This window comes from Parasteatoda tepidariorum, chromosome X2 (genome assembly GCF_043381705.1).
Source record: "Parasteatoda tepidariorum isolate YZ-2023 chromosome X2, CAS_Ptep_4.0, whole genome shotgun sequence".
Taxonomy (NCBI): domain Eukaryota; kingdom Metazoa; phylum Arthropoda; class Arachnida; order Araneae; family Theridiidae; genus Parasteatoda; species Parasteatoda tepidariorum.
In genome coordinates this window covers 29037791-29053608 of record NC_092215.1, presented here as the reverse complement: position 1 = coordinate 29053608, position 15818 = coordinate 29037791, and the positions used below count along the sequence as shown (strand labels likewise).

Sequence of the window (15818 nt, the reverse complement as noted above, 5' to 3'; positions counted from 1 at the left end):
TGCTCAACCCGATTCATATTACGTAGTCTTATATTTGAAGTAATGCAATATAATAACAAGCATTACCCTAGAAAAGGTGATAATATAACAAAATGTCTTGTAAACATGGAAATATAATTACAAAATATTATTTCTTTGAAGTTTTGAAAATATATGCAAAAAACGTAAAAATTGGTTTAACATACCAAGAAATATTGATTCCTACCTGCATTATTCGTATCATTCACAATAGCTTCAAAAGATTAGGTGGAACAGACAAAATTTCTCTGTCAATATGTTTACATAGTAAGCGCCTAGAAAATAACGGCGTGCACTTAAGGGCACGATTGAGTTTCCGCTACATGTGCACACGCACGATGAAAGATACCCAAGTAGAGATTATAAATTGTTGTTATTGGAACATTTCTTTGAATGGCAAAAAATAAATTTTTTTGGAATTCTGAACTTAATTTTTGAAATTTGACTGGTTAATTCTTAATGATCAAACATTGTGTGAAAGCGGAAAATTGAATTTATCAGTGGCAAGGATTTTATAACCCCAAATTATCATTATAATTGAGTATAGAGCAGTAAAAATATTCATATGCACACTCTTAGAAATTTCTCGGAAAAAATGGTGAAATAGCAATTTATTTAATTGTTACTTTACCATATTCAGCTAAAACAGTCAAATAACAGTAAAAGAGATGCTAGTCAAAGTGAGAAAAAAACGTTTATTGATTATTTTTATCTAATACGGTTTAATAACCCGAATTCATTCCTTGCCAAAGGCCCACCTTATGAGGCCACTTTGTTCCCAGCCATTTCCATGTGAACCAAATGCATGGTTTAAATCAGTGGTTCCCAACCACTGGGCAGTGGACCGATACTGGTCAGTGGATCAAATGGTACTGGCCCACCTAAGAAACACTGAATTATTTTTATTTTATTTTCTGTGAGGTATTTCTCTCAGATTTGTGGGACTTTCTATAGACAAGAGGTTAACTAGAAGCTGAGATAAAAACTTAATCTGAGATAAACTTGAAACTAAGATCCATCGCTTAAAGCCCATACCCCGCATACAACGGTATTACTTAAAGGCATGTTTAAACACAAATTAAAGTTATTAAATTAAAACCATCTGTAATATAAACAATCAATATCCCCCCTCCTTCAGCGAATCGTGGTAAAATGATCAAACGTTGACCGGTCAGCAGCGATCAAAAGGTTGGGAAGAACTGATTTAAATATCACATATTTTGGTTTTATTACCTGAATTATTTGGTTTTATAGCCTGTTTTTTTTTACCAAAAATATCATTGTCATACAAGCACAGTAATTTTACCAGATTATTTTTTTATCCGTGAGTAAACAAATTAGTTCTACGACTTTTTTAGTATTGGTGGTTTTCATAGACGTTTTATGGGCGGTTGAAAATCGGAAAAATTATTTACTGTATTCACTTTATAATTCTACATTTACTTTAATTTTGTGTGCTAGATAACATATTCAAATAAAAAATTTGATTAATTGTTGTAACATTGAACTATATTTATAAAATTAGCAATTTTAAAATTTTTTTTATATTAGACATATTTAATTTAATTTTTTTATTTTTAGAGTTAAAGATTTTTGGCGAATATATTGCTATAAAAACTCCAGTTTAGATAAATACGTTAAGCATCTGAAATATGCATTACAAGACAATATTCAATTCATAACTGATTTAAAATATAAATTCAGTTTCCTCAGACATTTGTGATACAATTCCTAAATTCTCCTAATCCGAAAATTCCTAATTTGCTAGTGTGAGTTTTTTCTTCTTTTGCTAATTTTTCCCTTTTTTCATAGCACTTATAAAAGGCAATGTACTCAAAGAAAGAAATTACCTTTCTTGTAAAATAAAACTATAAATCTGGTTATTAAAACCCAAATATAGGGTATTTAGACCATCCATTTGGTAATATATCCGTTCATATGGTTACAGTTTACCGGAACTTTGGGTTTTCGAAATTATAGTTCTTGTCACCACACATTTAGTAAAAAATACAAAACTGAAATGTAAATCTTACGGAAAAAATGGTTTTAAGGCCATGCCCTAGGGCAGTGTTTCCCAAACTTATGTCTTCTGTGTACCTTTTCTAAATTTTTCGTAACGCTGTGTACCACTAATAAAAAAATGAATGTAATTTTTACAATAAAAAATTTGCTCAAAAGTTAAAAATCACAACTGGCTGTTGACACCCCTAATGATTAACTGTTAACTTTGCAAAAAATAGCCAATAGAAAAATATGTAATCCTAATTTTCATGGCTAACTTTGTTTTTAAATAAAATTTTGTGAAATTTTCGCTTGTTGTAAGATATTTCGCATAAGAACGCGTACCCCCACTAAACTGTTCCCGTACCCCTAAGGGTACGTGTACCACACTTTGGGAAGCACTGCCCTATGGTATTATGATAAAATTATCAATTTTCATCACATTTTGTAAAACCATATTTTATTGCCAACTTGCCAAAATCATTACCAAAGAGTTTCAGTAAAAATTATCCATCATTTTGGTCTTCCCATAGAAGCCAAAAACACTGTAAATTTTACCACAATCTGGTAGTATTGACCACACCTTTTTTTTCCTCCGTGCAGTGCGTAAAAAGCAAAAACAAAAAAAAAAATAGAGAAATAGTGAAAAGAAGAAAAGAAAACACCGTAAATAAAGTAAGCGTACTAAAGCTTATTAACCAATACATGTGAAATTGCTTAACAATTGAAATTATAACAGTATTATAAAATGTAATGTGCACAGAATATTATATCGATAAAACAAAATAATAAAGCAATTCAAATAAATATTTATACAGTTTTTTTGTCAATACAATTTATTCATAATATTTTGACATCTAGTTTTGGCAACCGTTATTCACAGCCAGTATAGACTCGACATTAAAAAACTGCGGTGCGGCCCCGACAGGAACTGAGAAAGATATCTTCAGCTGAAAGAAAAACAGTTACAGTTAAAATACAAAGACATTTTCATATTTTGAAGCAAGAAAAAATTGGTAAAAACTTTCAACTAATATGATTATACTTGTTGCTAATACAAACCTTTTTTCAAGTACAATCAATTTTAAAAATCATATGAAGAATGGAATTTTTAAAAAATATACACGTATTAAGAGTCACTAGTTAATATTTAAGCAAGAAAAAATGAAAATATTTATGCAAAAAATCAGATATTTAAAATTTGATATCTCAGGAACAATTCTTCCAATTTTGCTCAAATTTTGCATTTCGCCATGTAAAATTACATTTTTTAAAATAATGCACAAATTTGTATAGCATACAATTGTGGGGAGAGTAGCTTTCGGCCATGTCAACCGTCATCTATGAAACGATACCCCACATTGGTGACCCGGACGTGATGCGAACACGCCGAACTTGACAGTAACGCCCACTTCGATCTGGTAACGCTTACTTCGATGGATTGGATGGTCCACATTGAACAGTTGACTTGCTACTTGTGCCTGCTACATTATCCACCTCTTCGCGCTGTTGTTACTCAGTCTCGATTAAACACAACGTCTGCCTGCATACACTCGACTTCTAAAGGCAACACAGGAACGACAACTACTGTGAAGTTAATACACCTCTCACATTCAGCACTCAAAAAGTACGGTGATCTAATTACAGCTCTCCCGGCTTCTCACAAAAACAGCAATGAATCAACTTGTGGTATCCGTGCATCGAATTCTATCACAGATATAATTCTGGTGGGGGAGTACTGTAGCATGTCTACCACTACAAAAATATAATTCCAATTCGCTAGTATATAAGACATGTTAACTCGACTCTATGTCGGGGTACCTTATCATAGATGATGGTTGACATTGTCTATAACTTCTCATCCCCACACAATTCAGCATTTTTTCGACCATTATTAAATTAAATAATAAATAGTTACTAAACAAATTTTTCGCATGAAATTATATTTGGATAAACTAATTTTATAAGCATGTTCAAAAATTTTTAATCCACTTAAAAAGTTCTCGAGATATAGCAAAATACACAAAAAGTGAAATTAACATTAAAAGGTCCAAATTTTGAAGCGCTCTCGTGACCAAACTATTGGGACCTTATTTTATAAATTGCGACAACCCCCTATATTTTGGGGGTCAGAAATCTGAATCCGTCAAAAAACTGTACGTTTACTCAGAGAAAGTACATTTTGCGTCTGATTTCTGTGTCTAAACTTAAAATATCGTCTGCATAATTGAGATCACCCCTTCGAGCCATTAAGATCGAAAACTAGAACGTGATGAACCAATCCTTATATCAAAAGTTATTCAGAGTGGTCCTTTTTTTCCGCATTGTACGTACAAGAGTCTTTTTTTCTGAGAACTTAGCTTTCAAAATAGCAAGAATGTTTTCTTACTTCAACGTAAGTGCAAAATACTGAAGAATTAAGTACAAGAATATACTATATGTTCTGTAACTCCCACAATAAATATATATTTTTAAAATACTTGTCAAAAATAATATCAAGAAATTATGCAAATTAGGGTTCCTAAAATACTATGCAGTCAAATCCCGCTATAGTGAACACTGTTTATAGTGAACTCCCGGATATAGTGAACGAAATGCTCGCTCCCGTGCCTTGTTACACACGTATAATGTTATCTTTTGTGGATACAGTAAACCAAAAAAAGAGAGGAAGTAATACGAACTTTTTTCTGTCTTCGACTGATTTTCTTCTTTTTTATGTAACAAGTTTGAAATTTCTACTTCAAAATAAATGCGTATACCGATTTTTAAAACCATCTATAGCATGGAATGTAGCAAAAAGCATTTTTTCTCGTTTGTTTCGTTACTGAATTGGTTCAACATTCAAAGAAGCAGCAAATCTTCCAGTATCTGTACAAATGCTCCAAATCAAAGCCGATAAATTTGCTAAGTGATTTGGTGAGAATACTTTTATGTTCTCTAATGGCTGGTTAGATAGGTTTAAAAAGAGGAATAGCATAAATTCATGAAAAATTATCGGAGTCAGGAAGTGCTTTCATATCTGATGTTAAGGATTGCTCATCAGCTAAAGATTACTAATTTTCTTTGTACTCAAGACGAAAAGTATTAAAAAATATAAGTTAAAATTTTTTTTGTTACTACGTATTATTTTTCAGTCATTTTTGTATTTCATTTTATTGGTCATTTATTTAAATAATGTATAATAAAAAGGGGGGGGGAGTTTGGAAGCATTATTTAAAATTGTTTGCGGAACGGGATATAGTGAAGTCCCGGTTATAGTGAAACGAAATTTTGATCCTTGAAGGTTCACTATAGCGGGGTTTGACTGCAAGGTAAAAACAGAAACATTATCGAAATATGTCGAATGGTTATTGAAAAAAGAGACGTTGAAATAATTGAAGCAAGTTTAATAACCTCGTGAATCATTTTTCGAAAAATCCCTTTTCACACATTCATTTTCCCTTGGAATCAATCATGTTTTGATGTTTTTAATCACATTTTCCTAGTTAATGCTCAGTTAGATTCCAAATAACGTTTTTGATTTTCCTCATTTTAAACATTTATTTGTGACTCACACGGAGCAAAGAAATTCTGGTCAAATTGCTCTACCTTATAATAATAACATTTCTAGTAAGAAGGAAAAAATATAATTTAGGTAGTAAAAACCAAAATATGGGGTAATTAGTTCATTCATTTTGTGATTTTTCCGTTCATAAGATTTACGATTTACCAGAAATTCTGGTTTTCAAAATTATAGTTTTTATTACCACGCATAGTAATAAATACTAAACTGAAAAGAAAATTTAACCGAATAAATGCTTTTAATACCTTGCTCGAAGGTATCAAGATAAAATTATCAAATTTCACCACTTGTATCAATTTTTCTCACATATTACAAAACCATATTATACAGGGTGTCCCAAAACGACCGCATGAACTCTGCACAGCTAAATTCCTCGTTGGGAGTATATAAAAACTGCCCAAAGAAGCGTTCCTATACGATCCATAGCTTACGAGAAAAATACGAAAAACAAAGTATGACGTCACTGCCGGTGCAAGAAAAAAACACTTTATTGGACATATCAACAAAAGTATTTGCATATCTTTCAAGACGATAATGTTTAAAACGTTTGCCGCGCATATTCTGCTTTAAATTGTGCACAGTATACTGCTTTTGATATGTTCAATAAAGTGTTTTCTCTTGCACCGGCAGTGACGTCATACTTTGTTTTCCGTATTTTTCTCGTAAACTATGGATCGTACTGGAACGCTTCTTCGGGCAGTTTTTTCCCAACGAGGAATCTAGCTGTGCAGAGTTTATGCGGTCGTTTTGGGACACCCTGTATAACTAATTTTATCAAAATCATTACCAACATGTTTCGATAAAAACTACCAATCTTTTCATGTTCCCATCAAGTCAGAAACACGGTTAACTTTACCGCATTCCGGTAGTCTTGAGAATACTTTTTTTCTTAGTGCACAATATGTGTACTTTTTACTTTATTTTTGACAAGGATTTTAAAAGTTTGTATTAAGACCGCTCATAAAAAAACCTCTTTAAACTTTTATAGGTTAAACTCACAGCAAATGGCGTTAAAAATAGAAGATAGAACATGCAATGTTTAATACTTACTTGTGTCGCCTGATGCCATTGTAAGGTCAAGTTATAGGTACTGAATTGTTCCACTGCTTCCCCACTATAGGTAGGTAAGTTTTGGACATAAGTGTAGTCATTCATAGATGGTATAACAAATGTTTCTTTTGCTGTACAACTTTGAGGATCTTTAGCTAAGTTTGGTCCTTTACGATATCTTATTTGGACACACATGGCATTCGCATCTGAAGTTCCATTAATTTTCTTAGTAAATATAACAGTAGCATTCTGACCAGGTTGAAGAACTGTTTCTAGGTAGTTGCCTGCCAAAAAAAGAAACACAATAACAACAAATAAATGCTTATTTGAAGATGGTTAAGATGATTAAAATAGTTTTTTTATCAGCCATGGACCATTAATGCTTAAAGATGGCTGAGATAATTAAAATGGTTTTTTTAACAGGTATAGACCATAAATGCTTATTTAAAGATGGTTGAGACAAGATAAAAATAGTTTTATTTTACAGTAATGAACTATAAATGCTTATTTAGAGATTGTTGAGATGATTTAAATATTTCTTACGAAGCACGAGCCATAAATGCTTATTTAAAAATGGTTAAGATGATAAAAATAGTTTTTTTTTCAAATAGTCATGTACCAAGCGGTCTGTGGTTTTCAATAGATTGAACTATTTTGAGGAACTTTTGCTAAGTTTGATCCTTTACGATATCTTATTTGGACACACATGGCATTCGCATCTGAAGTTCCACTAATTTTTTTAGTAAATATGATAGTAGCATTCTGACCAAGTTGAACAACTGTTTCTAGGTCGTTGCCTGCCAAAAAAAGAAACACAATAACAACAAATAAATGCTTATTTAAAGATGGTTGAGATGATTAAAATAGTTTTTTTAACAGGCCTGGAGCATAAATGCTTATTTAAAAATGGTTGAGATGATTAAAAAAAATTTAACTGCCATGGACAGTAAATGCTTGTTTAAATATGTTTGAAATGATTTAAATAGCATTCTAATAGGCATGAACCATAAATGCTTATTTAAAAATGGTTGAGATGATTAAAATAGTTTTTTTAACAGGCATGTACAAAGTGGTATGTGGTTTTCGATAGACAAATAATTAAATTAAACTTATTGAAAGATTATTAAAATATACTTTTGAGAAATACGGAATTTATATGATTATTTGATAATTGATATAGCAATGCATTTGTCAAAAATAGTTAAATATAGCATTATTTTGTTTTTAAATTTGACTGTAAAATATAAAATAATAGTTTGATCATATGGTAAATAGTCTATTCCCAAAACATGTGATTAGAAAACATTTTAATTAATTAAATTAAAATTAATTTATTAATTTAAATTTAAAATTAATTGGATTTTCAGATTTCAAGTTATGGCATTTAAAAATAAAAGAAATTGCAAAAAAAACATTTTGAGATATAAGGCTTAACTGACTACTTAAACTTAATATTGTATATCCTATAGGTATGCGTTGTTTTAAAATATAATAACTTTTGTTCTATTTGCGAACGGAACACAGTTCAAATCTTTTAAAGAAGACAAAAATAAATTATTTTAATAAATGCAAAAAATATGAAATTTGATTGAGTCAAAATTCGTCTAAAAAGATATTCAAGAATCAATAGTTTGCATAGTGATGCATATTTGCATCAATTTCCATTTTTATTTCATTTTTCTATTCTTCATTTTTCACTTTCATTCATCAAGAAAATCATATATTTATTACAGCTTTCAATTTTTTTTTCTTTTTTAATTTCCATAAATGATCACCTTTTAAATAACTCTGAGAGCAAAGATCAAAGTAAGATTCCCCATTTTATTGCATCAAATATATTGGTTACAAATTCAATAACAGTTAGCAATATATCTTATAGAACTGTATCTTTGCAAAAATAATATATTGCAAGGCTTCCAAAAAGCAAATGTATGGAAAACTCATAAACAAATTGCTGGTAAACTATGCTTATAGGTGAATATTGAGAAATATTTGCGTTATTATTATCTTTGCAAAATTTATGCATTAAAAATTGTGATATTCGTTGAACTTATTAAAAGCATAAAACAATATCGCTAAAGAACAATCGCACAAAATCGCTAAAGAACACTTCAGATCTTCAACTTTATCATGCAATTGACTTAATCTTTGAACAACGACCTTTTACTACAAAATACGGTTTAAATGCAAAGCTATACTATTCAATTCCATAGGGAAAAAACTAAAGGCTGTTGTTTTTTTAATGACACTTGGATAAGTCAAGCTCGCCACCCATTGGCCTTTCTACTGATTAAGTCAGGAAGGTGAGCCCTTCGTTTGACAAGAAAGCACCGCAAGGGTGCAAGTACATCTTAACTAAGAATCCCACCGACAGATGACAGAAACACTCATTCGTGAGACTACTTCCTCAATTCAGACATAGATCTGAAATGGAAGGAAATTTTCTCCAGATCCCTTTACCCATGGTACTGCTCTGCGACCGGCCACAGGAGTTTTGATACCACAGATTTCATGAGCACGCATATTGCATGTACTCAGAGGGTCTTAGTGGAGTTGGGGATCGAACCCCACGCCGCTGGGCCACTGGGCTACCCTGCTCTTAAAACTAAGGACTAAGTTACTTATTACAAAAGTATTATAAGACCTCTTCTCTTAGTCTCTTCTATTAAAAGTCTACACTGCAAAAAAAATTCGGCCTTAAATTACGGTATAAATCACATGCATTTGCGTGCATCATCCGTAAAATCCATTTTATAATAAAATTCATTTTTACCATAAAATATTATACCGCAAACTTTACAGTTACCGTAAATTTTAATTAATTAGAGTGATTCAGTGATTTTACGGCAATTAGTACTGTAAAAATTACGGTACATCAGATTTTTTTTCGTAACATGTACTGGTGAAAAATAACGGCACCCTCAGTGGTGCCGGTACCGTAATTTGATTCGGAATACCGTAATTTGACCAGAATTTCTTACAATATATACTAACGTATTGCCCTGAAACACGGGCATTAACTGCAAAGTGATAAAGAGGCCCTCGAAATTTTTCAGAGGACAATCCTTCAATATATTCAGAGGGGAAAAAGGACAAACTCGGAACTGTGTAAAATATTTAAAGAACCTGGAAATGTTAAATATAAACAACTGGAAAAAAGTTGCCATGGACAGGAGGCGTTGGAGGCTACGTGTGCTTGAGGCAGCCAAAGCCTGTAAGGGGCTGTCGTGCTGAAGAAGAAGAAGGCAAGATGCCGAATTTGAAATGGATTCGTTATGTGGCTGAAATACGTTAAGATAGTGTAAAAAAAAATCTTTTTTTGTCTGAGCCCTTAAAGTAAGGACCTTAAGGAAGACCATCCCAATAAAAGTGAATCAATTGCGAAATGGACTTTGACTTCTAGAAGCAAAAACATAAAATTGAAAAAAGTTCCTAAAAGCTGGGATGTCTAGAAAAACTAATGGAGAAGGCCGGGGCCCATTCCGGGCTGTCGAGTTATTGAGGGAAAAAGACGATAAGTTACTTGTTCCGAGATTTAAATAGAGTAAGCAATTCAAAAACAGGCATATTGAGCAAAAAAAAATTTATCAGCTATGTGCCTAGATTAAAATCCATGGGAAGAGATAGATATATTTCTATTTTAAAACGTGTTATTATTAAATAGATACTTACCCCCTAAAGCTGGTATAATATACCAATTGCTAGCTCCATAGGCATTTATGAGACAATCTGGTTTGTTAGGATTCATAAAGTTGCAATAAAAAATGTGTGGTACTTTGATAGGCTGATAAGGTGCCTGGTTATTATACCGTTCTAAAAAATAATTAAAAACAACAACCATTTTAACCAACTGCTGTTTAACTCTGAAAACAATAATAATTAAAAGACTTGAAAATAACTTCTGAGATTTACATATTAGAAACAATAGTAATTAAATCCCTTGAAAATAACTTCTGAGATTTACATATTGTAAACAATAGTAATTAAATCCCTTGAAAATAACTTCTGAGATTTACATATTGGAAATAATAGTAATTAAATCCCTTGAAAATAACTTCTGAGATTTACATATTGTAAACAATAGTAATTAAAGACTTGAAAATAACTTTTGAGATTCACATATTGTAATAATGATTAATAATTATATTATAATTATTATGACATTTTAATTAAACTTGATAAGACATTATTTTGAGAAAAGTTACAGATAATAATGCGCGTGCTTATCTTTAAAACATTATGTTAAATAAAATAAGAGATAACTGTGCAAGTACATAATTTAAAATTATTTTTCTCATGCGAGTATTAGCATATAGATGATGATTTGCATTATAATGATTACATGAAATTCAAAACAAACTTGATGAAACATGTTGAGTAGAGTTACAAATAATACAGTACGCACAAAGTTTAAGATTCAAATTATTTCATAATTGAATCATTATTTAACATCTGGATTGAATATACTTGAATGTTATTAACATTCTAAGATACAAGTATTGTCATAGCGATGATGATTTGTGCAATAAAGATAGTGACATTTGTGATAAACTTTGATGAGACACTACATTGAATAAAAGTCCGCATAAGCATGCACATGCATAGTTTAAAATACACCTAACCATTTGATATAAGCCTAAACAGACTTTATGTTGCACAAAATTATAGATAATTACACACGTGATTAGTTTGAAGTAGTTTCGGGGGTACTCATATTGAGATAATGATCATGATGATTTGTAGGATAATAATTATGACATTTGTAAAACTTGTTAATACGAAAATTATCGCAAGTAAAAAATATTTTTTTATTCTTTTTTTACTCTTTAATTTATTAATGGTCAAAAAATTTCTGAGGAATAGGATATGCAAATATTTGCACTAATTTAATCTGATTAATTAAATTGACAAAATCAGAAACTTGACATATAGCGATTTATTTTCTGTCCAATCAAAGTACAATTTCATACCAGGTTATATGAATATAAGCGCGTTAGGCTTAAGATTGCGATGATTTAAAACAATAGACATGTCAAGTTACGGTGCAGTGGTCACCATTTCAAAATATTTTATATGACAATACCTTTTTTTCTTCATCTAACCGTGATTCTTAGAATAAAAAATTAAAATGGAGTTAGAATGATATTTTAGCGCGGATGGTGGCAACACTCAATAGAGATGAAGGGAGCAAAATACAAAGCACAAATCACTATGCTTTTTTCTGCCTGCTTTTTCATTGTTTTCAGGAAGCAGTCAGTATGTAAAAAAATTGCTGAGGCATCAAAGATATAAAATACTCATTTCTTCATCTCTGCCTAGTACCACTGTTTCTCCTGCTTAAAATATTACTCCAACTCCATCTTATATTTCTTTACATTGAAAATCACTCTTCGGCAAAAAATTAGACGTTGATATTCGAAAATTTCGAAAGTTGTTCACTAGAACAGTGAGCAATTTTCCTTATTGTCGACTCCCGGACACCTCCACTCTCCGTGAATTTATCAGGCAATTGTTTCATCATCTTATCTGGTAACCTTATATACCAGGCAACCCTATGACTGTCTCAACACAACACTAGCACTTGCAGAATTTGTGAACAAACCTTCATGCTCATGGATATATCTAAAAACTGCAATTAGGTAAGAGTTTACTGCATGAGTTAGGTAAAGATATTATCCACGTTTTTAGACAAGAAAAATTTTAATGGTGAGAAAATAATCCTTCGTTCTTCAAGGAAAGAAGAAGTAGAAGAATTCATCCAAATCTTTTCTTTTTTTTCCGACGCCAACAGAGAAGACGTTCAAGGCGCTGAGATACCATTTTTGAAGGACAGGAGTTTCATCTTTAGAGTTGAGATAACTTTTTACAATTTTTTACCAGAAACTTGATTCTATGTTTTTCTAAATAATTGTCTGAGGAAAACCCATGATTTAGTTCATCACTCAACTTCCTCAATAGTGATTTTAAAAGTATCACTGCATTAATACAACATTATGGACCATTACATGGTTATTTCGCTAATTATTACTTATTATATTGGTTACAGCACAGCTAATTGGCAGTCATTGTTTGACGAATCATTGAACCCTATTTTTAATAGTGTATCTAATTATTTATTCACTATTTTCTAGAGTTTTTTTAATATATCTCTTAATTTTACAGAAAATTTGCCAGTGGCAAATTTTTGAACCATTTGCCATTTGTTGTTGATGGGAAAAAGTTTAGTCTTGTCAACACTTGTTTATACTTGTTAACTTTATATTAGTTTTCATTTTGATAGCGTTATAGACCACTACATGGATACTTCGCACCTTATTACTTATTATATTGGCTACAGCACAGCTAATTGGCAGTCATTGCTTGACGAATCATTGAACCCTATTTTTAGTAGAGTATCTAATTATTTATTCACTATTTTCTAGAGTTTTTTTAATATCTCTTTTAATTTTACAGAAAATTTGTCAGTGGCAAATTTTTGAACCATTAATCGTTTGTTGTTGATGGGAAAAAGTTTAGTCTTGTCAACTTTTGTTTATATTTGCTAACTTTATCTTAATTTTTATTATGCAAATTAAAAAATTAATTAATCGGAATATAATTGCTAACCAAAATATTACAATTTAAAACTACTTACGACAAAGTCCCGGATATTGCGAACCACTCGTACACTGAGTATTTATAGGACATTTACTGCAAGCTGGACTCTGGTCATATACACATCCACCATAAATATTTCCTCTAAAAATAAATAAGCATTAAGTTTTGTTTTTTTAAACCGCTTTAAATTACACAAACCACAATAGAAACTACTTCATAATCACCGCTTTTAATATATATCTTTAGAAATCTTGTGGAACATAAAGCGCGGTTGCTCAAAGGATACTTATGAGATGACCAAGGTTCGGTTCCAGCTTGAGCTGGTCGATTCGAATTACTCACCCGGCTGTTACCGACCACAGTGCTAGCGTAAAATATCCTCTGTGGTAGACTGATCATGGATTAGAGTTCCCTTGCAGTCAGGCTAACCATGGGTGGTTTTCGTGGTTTTCCTCACGGTGTAACGCAAATGCGGGTAAGTTTCCTCAAAACGTCCTCCATGATGGCAAATTACACCCAATAGTTGATCCAGAAGTTTCCTTGTTTTCTGGATTGGGTTCAAAATTACAGGGCTACAGATTTGAACATTGATAGTCATAAACTTAGAATCGGGTCAGCTGTTCAACGACAGTTATTAAATAAGAGTGTTTTGCATTTTAATGACTCTGTTATCGCAAAGTGGAAATAGGACACAAATAATTTCAAATAATGATACACAAGCCGTGGTGGTTCAAGAGATAGAGCGCTCGCCACCCACGGAGGTGACCCGGGGTTCGAATCTCAGCGATAGCAGGTTGATACGTATTCCGCACCCGGCTCGCACCACCCACAGTTCTGACGAAAAATATCCTTAGCAGTGGACGGATAATAGTTTAAAGTCTCCTTGACATCGGGCTAACTGTGGGTGTTTTCGTTGTTTTTCTCTGTATGTAACGCAAATGCAGGTTAGTTCCCTCAAAAAGTCTTCCAAGAAGGCGAATTTTTCTCAATACTTGATCCAAAAGCTTCCTTGCTTCCTGGATTGGATTCGAAATTAAAAGGCTACGGAGTTGAACATTGGTTGGCGTTATAATAGGGTCAGCTGTTCAACGACGGTTATAAAATCATGATGCACTATTCTAAAATAACGGTGAAATAATCGGCAACAATCTGTCTTTCCAACTAACCATAAAGTTGAGGATTAGGAATATTTTTTACCTTTCCGGTTATGAAAGCGTTGAAAACTGTTATGATTAAAAAAACATGAATACAAAACTTTACGGTTTTGTAAGTATTTATAATTGGCATTATTTCAAAACAGTAAAAATGAAATTTAACTGATCATTGGAGTTATGTTAGGCTTTTCTTTATGTAATTAACATTAAAGTTAGATCGCGTTGAGTTGTGTTTTGCCAAGTGAACCATGGAATATGGTTTAATTAGTTTATCTAGTGGTGCCATCTATGATGAGGGATAGGAAGTACTTGATAATTTTTCTGTTAAGCAGCTCCGTGGTGCTACCATCTATGCCTAAACGTGAGTTTCAATTTCCAGTTATCTATGGTCATGCAGAACACTGGAAACTCTTCATGTACTGAAGAAATGGAGGAAATATTGTTGTGTAAACGCGGGGGTTCAAATCCTCGTTCAGCCAGTCATTGGATTGACAAATCAGCTTTCTCGACTAAAGTATATATTCATGGCTGCAGAGAACTAAGTGGCTTCATGAGGTGTTTAGAATTTGTGGATAAAATTCTGGTTGTTAAACCGTAGTAGATGAAAACAATCAATAAAAAAAATTTCTCACAGTTAAGAGTTTGAATGCCATCTTTTTTATAGCTATTTCTTTGCTTTGGTAGTTAGTATACAGGGTGTTTATAAAGTCCTGGACCCATTTTGATGTTTAATAACTCATGAAATAATAAAGATAGATTAAAATTAATAACATAAATGGTTAGATAGACTCAAAAAGCTTCATGACCCTTGTCAATGAACTTCCACGTATGCCCCCTTTGTCGCACGGAGAATATCAAGTCGATAGTCAATTTCACGCCAGGTAGCGGTAAGCATGTCGGCATCCACAGAGGCTATTGCGGTTTTCTGAAGCGCATAATGTTCTCCGACGAAGCATCCTTTCTTGTTTCTGGCATTGTTAACCGCCATAATGTGCACATATAGGGATCTGAAAACCCCCATGAATACCGTGAGACGCAAAGGGATATCCCAAAGGTTAATGTGTGGTGTGGACTAATGCACGATCGAGTCATTGGGCCTTTCTTTTCTACAGAAAAGACGATCTCATCAGTCGTATACTTAGACATGGTGGAAAACTTCGTATTTCCACAACTAGAAGAGGTTTAGCCACATGTCTCTTTGCAACAAGATGATGCGCCACTTTATTGGGGTATCATCGTTCGTAGTTCTTTGAATGACCATTTTCCAGGAAGATGGATTGGGCGAGGAGGTCCAATTCCTTGGCCACCCATATCACCTGATATAACGCCGCTGGACTCTTTTCTTTGGGGATTTATAAAGGACAATGTTTACAGGAGGATCGTGTCGAACATTGATGACCTAAAAGCCAGAATTACAACCGCAATAGCCTCTGTGG

At 32.4% G+C, this 15818-nt stretch overlaps 2 protein-coding genes across 8 annotated transcripts in view; both read right to left on the bottom strand.

Moving 5' to 3' along the window:
- The window catches only part of LOC107454189 (CRISP/Allergen/PR-1), a 44261-nt gene extending 44020 nt beyond the window's left edge, over nucleotides 1-241 (bottom strand). Inside the window, exon 1 of one of the 2 annotated variants that reach the window (XM_071188020.1) lies at nucleotides 206-241. The gene's annotated coding sequence lies outside the window, so the exon portion shown is untranslated. Of the gene's footprint in view, nucleotides 1-185 lie in introns of both variants that reach the window. The other variant, XM_071188019.1, reaches the window with a different exon arrangement.
- Nucleotides 242-2462: 2221 nt separating this feature from the next.
- The window catches only part of LOC107454184 (CRISP/Allergen/PR-1), a 65997-nt gene continuing 52641 nt past the window's right edge, over nucleotides 2463-15818 (bottom strand). For 5 of the 6 annotated variants that reach the window (XM_043041031.2, XM_043041030.2, XM_043041034.2 and 2 more), the window contains exons 6-9: nucleotides 13266-13369; nucleotides 10304-10444; nucleotides 6632-6915; nucleotides 2463-2969 (exon numbers count right to left, since the gene is read on the bottom strand). In XM_043041031.2, coding sequence (XP_042896965.1) covers nucleotides 2877-2969; nucleotides 6632-6915; nucleotides 10304-10444; nucleotides 13266-13369 — 622 coding nt within the window. In that variant the 3' untranslated portion in view covers nucleotides 2463-2876. Of the gene's footprint in view, nucleotides 2970-6631; nucleotides 6916-7252; nucleotides 7429-10303; nucleotides 10445-13265; nucleotides 13370-15818 lie in introns of those variants that run through there. The other variant, XM_071188022.1, reaches the window with a different exon arrangement.